General features: G+C 28.9%; 1 protein-coding gene across 2 annotated transcripts in view; it reads left to right on the top strand.

The window, feature by feature from the left end:
• Positions 1 to 364: 364 nt before the first annotated feature.
• LOC107452899 (lysophospholipid acyltransferase 7) overlaps positions 365 to 8,224 on the top strand; it is a 20,028-nt gene continuing 12,168 nt past the window's right edge. Inside the window, exons 1-4 of one of the 2 annotated variants that reach the window (XM_016069520.3) lie at positions 365 to 502; positions 3,641 to 3,892; positions 5,845 to 5,971; positions 7,047 to 7,200. In XM_016069520.3, the coding sequence (XP_015925006.1) occupies positions 3,684 to 3,892; positions 5,845 to 5,971; positions 7,047 to 7,200 (490 nt within the window). In that variant the 5' untranslated portion in view covers positions 365 to 502; positions 3,641 to 3,683. Of the gene's footprint in view, positions 503 to 580; positions 688 to 3,640; positions 3,893 to 5,844; positions 5,972 to 7,046; positions 7,201 to 8,224 lie in introns of those variants that run through there. The other variant, XM_043044693.2, reaches the window with a different exon arrangement.

Here is an 8,224-nt window from a genome sequence, read left to right as displayed (position 1 = left end):
ATCGGAAGCAGTAACCTGGAAGTCTTGCTACAGCAATTTAACCACTAGCGCCACCACCCTTACAAAAACGTTTTGGCCTGAAATATTTTTAAGTACGTTTTTACAATCGAAATAATTAAATTTATAATTCAATATTCTAAATATAAATGTTTACAATCATGAGAAGTAATAAATTTTGTTTTAAAATCAAGATTAAAAATTCAATGCCATTAAAAAATTCAAAGCTTCTCTATAGATAAAAATATTGGCTTATAGCTTACTTATATACCACAATTCAAAATAGTAAAAAAAAAAAAATTATTTTATTAAGCTTGATAAAAGTTGGAGTAAAATCAATTCTACTTTTCAAATTGAATGAAGCTAAAATACTATACAAAATAAATTTTAAAACTAATTTTTGTAGATTAAAATGATGTGAACTGAAATGGTATTGTTTATATTTTCTTCCTGCAACTAGCGTTCCCTTCTCTGCTTGTTGCGGTGTATAGGATAAATTCTTTATGTAAGTTTATTTGTTATTAAATTGTATGCATAAATAAATTAAAGCTAATTTAAAATAAAATTGAAAAGTCTATTCCTTTCTTCTGTCTTTCAAAGTTGTTTCGACATTGTGTAGAATGTTGTTCTTGTCAAATCTTAGTTGCAGACGATATTTATAAATCTTCATAAATAAGGAAAAGTATATCCGTTAGTAGAAGCATTTTGAGACAAATTAATTTAGACACTGTACTTGATTTTTGTTTTGTTTTTGTTATTTAAAATTGATTGTTTCTTTACGCTCTAAGAATTGCTTACTAATTAACTTATTCCTTTAAAAAGGGTGATTTTGCTATAGCATTTCTAAGAGTGTCAAAAATCTAAATGTTTCAAATTTTGTATAATTTTTAAAATTTTTTCATTTGTTAGTCTAATAATTTAATGTTAAAAAATAATAGATTTTTCTAATTTTTTTTTCTAATGAATCAGAATGAATTTAAATAGCACCACAATAATTGCTAAGTTTGAAACTGGACAGTGACATATACATTATGAGTTATAGTATTGAACAGTAATTTGACCAATAAGCTGTCAAAAACTAAAAACTTTGCTAAAAACTTGAAGAAGAAAAAAAAACATGTACATGTGGTTTGCCCAGGGCTGATTACTAATTCTTACACTTTGAGTTCAACCTTAACCAGGGTTGGCAAGATTTTGCTGCAGGTGGAAAAACCTTAGTAAAAACCGTCCTGGCAAAGCCAGGTTTTGCCAAGCAAAGTGGCAAAAACCTATAATTTCCAAGATGAGAGGACAAAAACACATTTTTGATACAAAATTATTCCTAAAATTGTAATATATACTATAAATATATATAATTTTAAAAAATTTAACAAAATTATTATTCCATAATTAAATTAAAATGCATTAATATATCATTTTAGTAGTTTAAAGCATTATGGAATTTTAGTGATTCGGAAAATTAGTGATTATTCTCTTTTTTTCCAGTGATATGAACTTATTTTAAATTAATATAACTAGAATTTAAAGAATAAAATGTCTATCAACATGTGTAGTTAATTAAAATATACAAATATCAATGCAATTTTTTAAATTCAACTTTATTCATCATCACAATACAATTTGTGCTGTCTCAGCGTAGCATTACAGATCACTAGTTTTGAAAGATTATTTACAGTCAATCTTTCTTATGTCTCCCTTTAAATATAGTGTAAGAGTGATATAATGTAAAATAATACATACCGAAAGTTATTATGAAAAGGTAAAAAAAATACAATTTGTAAAAAAAACATTTATTTAAGGATTCTGAATTAAAAAGAGGTCAAAGACTTTCAATCTTTAAAAAATTATTACCCTTATATTAATTATTAATATTTTATAAATAATTTTCTCATGTAATGTATCAAAATTATTATTCCTTATGATTGATTTAAATTTGTTTCAAGTGTATTTTGTAATAATATTAATCAGCAATTTAGATAATTTGGTTTTTGCCGTTTTTTACCAGTTTTTCCCAGGTTTCTGCCACTGTCCTGGCAAAAATACCTTTTTGCCGGCAAAAACTCAAGTTAAGGTCGTTAATTTGAGATACCCTTCAGCAATGTTTTTTCATATTTGTGCGTGGTTGATAATAAAGATCTAACCACTTTTTTATTTATTTTTGGCATAGGTACAGGTATGGAAATCTTCTTAAGAGTCCCCTTTCTTGATGACCAAACTCAACAATCAAGGGTGGAGAGAAATGTTAAATATAATTTTGATTTAATGTTCTTAAATAAATTGTTAATTGTCATCTAATCTATTCATTAGCATCTTGTGTAACATTAAAAATTCAAGACCATTGACAGGGATCTGTTCAGGTCTACCGTTATTTTTACTACCATGTTTAGCGGTACCTTCACAAATTCAACTTTCGAACACAAAATACTTTTTCTTAAAAGTTTATTTTTGTATCCCGTAAGAAACGATAAATCTATATTTTTGTATTGATTTTGCAACATAATTTTTAATTTTCACAAATTATGTCTAAATTTTCGTAAAATGGGTACCTCTCAGAAAAACCTATACACCCCTGATTGATGAATCAGAATCGTAGAAATAAAGGGTGTGATATTTTTGAATTTCAATAAATTTTTCTGACATAATTAAATTATACATTTTTAGAATTTGCATTTGTTGGAAATATATTTCTGACCACAAATACTAAGGCACTAAAACGGCTTTATATTTGATAAAATTTAATAAAAAAAATATTGGAGGTGACTATTTTGCCTTCTGTGATGTTTTTTTTTCTTTCTCAAAACTCCTTGATTGATTGTTTTGGTGCTGGCACATATGCAGAAATCTCCCCTATTTTTACAAAGGTTGTTTCATTAATAATAGTATACATTTGCAGGGGTCTGTCAGGGCCAAATTTACTACTGTTTATTGGTACCTTCACAAATTCAACTTTAGGAATTTCACAAAATACTTTTTCTTAAAATTTCACTTTTGTATCCCATAAGAAACAATAAATCCATATCCAAAGTTTTGCCATATTTTTTTTTGTTAGTTTTTAAACATAATTTTTAATTTTCACAAATTATGTCTAAATTTTCACAAAATAGGTACCTCTCAGAAAAATCTTGACAGACCCCTGATTTGTTTGTTTAGATATTTTGAAAAAAGATTTAAGTTATTTAAAAAGTTCAAAGAATTTAACATCTTCATTCAAATCAGTTATATTAGTTTAAAAAAATTAATTTTAAGTATTAAGAAAATTTAAAAACAAGCAATTGTTTATTAACCTAAGGCATAATTTTATTGCTTTCTGGACGAAAAATAGTTCCAAATAGTTAAATATGGACATCAAGCGAACATTTGTTTAAAGATATTTTACGGTGAAATATTTCATTTAAACAAAAGATTGTTTTGAACAAAAAAAGCACCTTTAACAGAAAAAATAAAAAAAATTAACATAAAATCCAGGATGGTTTGGGAAGAAGTTATTCAATTTTTGTTATTAAAAAAATAACCAAGATTATAACATTGCAATACTGATTCCATTCTGCTTGTTCTGAGCCATAAAATTGTGAGTTGGCAGATCTTTAATGTTTTTTATCAAGTTTTCTTTATTCTGAATTTTAGATTTTTTCTTTTCTTTCAGATTCTACTCTTACAGCAGATTTACCCATAGTTTTTCAACAGCAATGATATTAGATGACATAATATATATTTCTCTACTGTGTATTTCTGTTATTCTTGGACCTGTTATTAGAAATGTGCCAAATCCTTATCAAAGACAGGTTTTGTCTACAAGTGCTGGATTTATCATAGTTTTTATTGTATCTGGTTTTCATGTTGTTCATTCTGTGCTCGTTACTCTTATTAATGCAATTATCCTACAATTCTTTAAAAAGTAATAATTACTTAAATTTATTAAACTTTATTTGTTTCTTTTTCTTTTAGTTTGTTTAGATTTAATTATTTTTAAATTGTGAGTATTTTATTTTAAAATTTATGCTAATTTAATTGGTAAATAGTTTTGCTATTAAGTATAATAAATCATTTGTAGCTAATAAATAATTGGTCATGTATTGATCAGATTAAGAAACCACAAGGTTTTTAAATCATTAAATATATTGGTATTTGAATTCATATTTTTAATTATTCATTTTCCTCAAATATTACTTTTTCATATCTGAGTATATATGTTTTAGCAATAGGTGATTTTGAGAATGAGAAACTTTCATTATTTAGGCCCTATTAAATGTGCAGACAATTATAGGAAGTGATGCTGGAATTTACAATTAGCAATTTAAAGTTAGAATTATTAACAATTTAAAGTTAAACATTGATATTTTGACGTGTTTTGTCTTTCAAAATTACGGTTTAAAATTTCTGTTCTGTTTTTATTTAAAAATCTGTTTTTATTTTGTGAATGTTTGGCTAAAGCATGATACCATTCTTTTGAAGTTTTTCAAACCAAAATGTAATTATTTTGGTTTAATCTAAATATTTATTGCTTTGCTATTTCTGATTTTACTAAAAGGGGATTTGACTACAAATTATTTCTTTTATAATTTATGCAATAGCCAGTACAGTCAAATTACATTTTACTGATGTTTTAGAGCCCATTACATTGATCTTTTTTTTTAAAAAAAATAAGTGCCTTTTGCAGCTTTAAACAGGAATTTTCTGTAAATTAAGGCTCTACAATTTTCTTATGACTGCTTTTATTTCGGAGACAAGCTAGTACTCATCTATCTAAAGCTGAGTAGGCTGGTCCCTCACACTAATAGCTCAGTGCCTCAACCAATATGACACCTTGGCTCTATGTTAATCTTATTTCTCTGAACTAATCTTTTAAATGTGAAGCCCAATTGCAATTTGTGGTAGAAAAGGTAGGTAATTTATTTATGTCACACTAGAGCTGCACTAAAGACAAGCACCTTCTCTGGGCATCAGCGTCAAGTTGACGTACCACTGATGCCAACAAAATGCTCTTTTGTTAGCTCAGCCTGAGCAGTCGTTGCAATGCAGACATTATCTCGCATTGCGCATGCGTTAATAACGTAAACAAATATTTATTTTGAATTTGTATTGATTTTGTTATTGTCGACCAGTGCTTTAGAGAACAAATAATGACTTTGTCCAAGAAAAAACACATCATATGTTAGCTAAATGAAGAGGAAGAAAAAGCTATGTTTAATGTTAAAATCAAAATCTTGGGTGATTTCAATGCTCTGCTGGATGTTGTCCGCCATTGCTTCTGTCGTTGCCTTGTAATCCAACTGCAGTTTATTCGAACATCAGTCGTCGTTCAAGTTGAGCGTTCGATGACGTATGCTGTCTATTTCACAAATTGACCAAACAGAGGTTAGTGCTCGCTTCAAGCTGACGTTTTGTAATGCCGACCTGTCCTAAGAAACCAGGCTTTTAGGATGATCCAAAGACATGCCATCTCGATTTTGATCCTCTGCATAGGAGATGACTCTCCTGCTTTTTTAGCCTGACAACCTGTGTGCGAAGTCAAGCACTTTATGCTAGAACAATTTATCGAGGAGCGATGCCGCTCCTTGGTCTCTACGCTGGCTGATCAAAGCTGACCCCCAACTGCTTATAGACTGCAGCCAGTGTAGTGGAAAAATAATATACTTGCTTCCACATACAACAAATAATTTCTTTTTCTGTTGTACTTTAGGGTTATAGTTAGTTAGTTACATCTGAAAATGTTTGTGATTTTACTGAAGTACTTTGATAGTTAAGGAGCTTGAATTTAAATTATTTATTTGTATCTAAATACATTGATTATTTTCTTCAAAATACAAATAAATAATATTAATTTTAAATGTATGTTTCTTTTTGTAGGAAATGCCACATTTATAGTGCAATTTTCTCATTCGGCTATTTGGCTTTCTTCAGGAGTACTCATTATTTTGGGCTGCCAATTCCACCACCACACACCAATGCTATTCAAATGATTCTTACTTTAAAGGTATTTAAATGGCAGAAATTATAAATTCGTTACATATTTTAAACCTTTGTATGTTATTGTAAGAAAGGGAAGAATTTTTTTTTTTTTAAATTCAATAAAGTAGATGCCGTGGCGCATATAGTGGCCCTTTTAGCTTTTAGTTGCCGTATCGTATAGTTATTATTATTACATTAAATTAAGGAAGCTACTCGTCTTAAATTTAAACAAATAATATGTTATGTATATTTAAAAATAAGATTTACAATTAAACCAACTTTGCATTATAACATTAGTGTAAACATTAATTTAGAATAGTTGGAGAGAGAGACTTATCAAGTTTACTCATGGTTTCGGAATCAGCCTTTGACACACTCTGATTGATTGCTCTCTAACCCTTTCCTTCGGCTGCTTTTATATCGTATTTTTTTTTAGTGATAAAAAGTTGCAAATTTGGGGAAAAATCAAGTCCTAAAGTTATTGTCGTTTTTGAGTTTGTCCCATCATGACATTGTAAGATTCTAACCTAATTGTTTATTTGAATTATTTAATCCCTATTTAAGTTACTATTTGCCGATGGAAATTTCTCACGGTAGTTTTATTTGATCGAAGACTTTGGAATGTTCTAGAAATCTAATTTTAGCCCTTTCTCTTGATTTTAATTTTGAGTGACGATAAGCGTTACATCTTACTCAAAAGCCGAGAAGAAAAAATAATTCTAGCTCTTTCTCTTAATTTTAATTTTTAGTGGCGATAAGCGTCACAATACTCAGAGTACTTAATTTGTAATTAAGTTATCATTAAATAAGTTTGTAATTCTTCGTGTTTAGCAGCACTTTCCTTGAAACACTGATATGGTTAAACGAGTATTGAATGTACTCTATAATATTGCTTTTTAATCTGTTGAAATTTGAATACCATTTCAATAACATTTTTTTGTTTTTATAGGCTTCATTTATTCTACAAGCATAAGTATGGGATAAATAGTATAGAATTTTTTTCTGTTATGCTGTAAATTAAAATTTTTTGAGTTATAGAGAAAAAAAAAATTTTTTTTTTTTACCTGTTATTGATTGTTTTCTGTTTTGTTTGATTTCAGATGGTTGGATTGGCATTTGAAGTTCAAGAAACAAGATGTGCAAAAGAGAAAAATAAATCTCATAATTTTGATTTATTGTACAAATACAAAAAAGTTGAACCATCATTTTTGGATGTTTTTCACTATGCCTTCTGTATTGCTGGAGTATTAATAGGTAAGAAATATATATATATATATATATTTTGTTAGTTTGTTTCATCATTCTTTTATTCAAAACCCTCTAATCTTAAAAATGTCTTGAACATTGATTTGTTTTTCAATCGTTATGATAGTATAATTTACAATTATCATGTTTCATTATTTGTGTGTAACCAATTAAATTTTTTTAAACTATTTTAAGTAAACATCTCTGCATTTTTGTAATGAAATCAAACAATTTATTGCACTAAATTCTCATAGTGACTACCCACCTGGATAAACTTGAATACTTGGAATCAACAGGGAAGTTTTTTTTTATTTTGGAAATACCTAGAATCGTCAGGGAAATTTTGGGTAAAAACCTGGAAGCAGAGGCGTATCTATGGAAAGAAGCGCCTATGGCAAATCTCGCACTGGCACCCTTCCTGAAATATTTATAATCTCTTTTTTTATGCGATGCGAAATAAAAGCGTTGTTTGAAGTATTTAAGCCTTTTGGCAATATTGCAAAAAGAGCCGCGGTGGCTCAGGGGATAGAGCATTCACCTTCCAACGAGGTGAGCCGGGTTCGATTCCCAGCGATGACTGCTCGACACGATTTCCGTATCCGGCTTGCACCTACCACGGTGCTGACGTAAAATATCCTCTTTGACGGATCATTGGTTACCCTTGCCGTCAGACTAACCGCGGGAGGCTTTCGTGATCCTCCTCTCCATGTAACGCAAATGCGGATTAGTTCAATCAAAAAAGTGGTCCGCGAAAGCAAATTTCTCCAAAATGCTCGATACAGGCGTTCTCTTGTCTTCTGAATCGGGTTCAAAATTACAAGGCTACGAAGTTGGACATCAGCAGTCGCAAACTCAAACAATTGGATCGGCTGTTCAACAACGTTTATAAAATTTTCCAAAAAGATTGCAACGCAATTTTTTTTAATAGATTAATAAATAAATAAAAATTAACTACAACAATAAAATTATCTCTTTTTAATTATAATGCATTCAAGTGTGTTCGAAATCAGCATTAGTTAGAAATAAAAAAAAA

Source organism: Parasteatoda tepidariorum, chromosome 3, assembly GCF_043381705.1.
Source record: "Parasteatoda tepidariorum isolate YZ-2023 chromosome 3, CAS_Ptep_4.0, whole genome shotgun sequence".
Taxonomy (NCBI): domain Eukaryota; kingdom Metazoa; phylum Arthropoda; class Arachnida; order Araneae; family Theridiidae; genus Parasteatoda; species Parasteatoda tepidariorum.
This window is presented reverse-complemented; position numbering and strand designations above follow the sequence as displayed.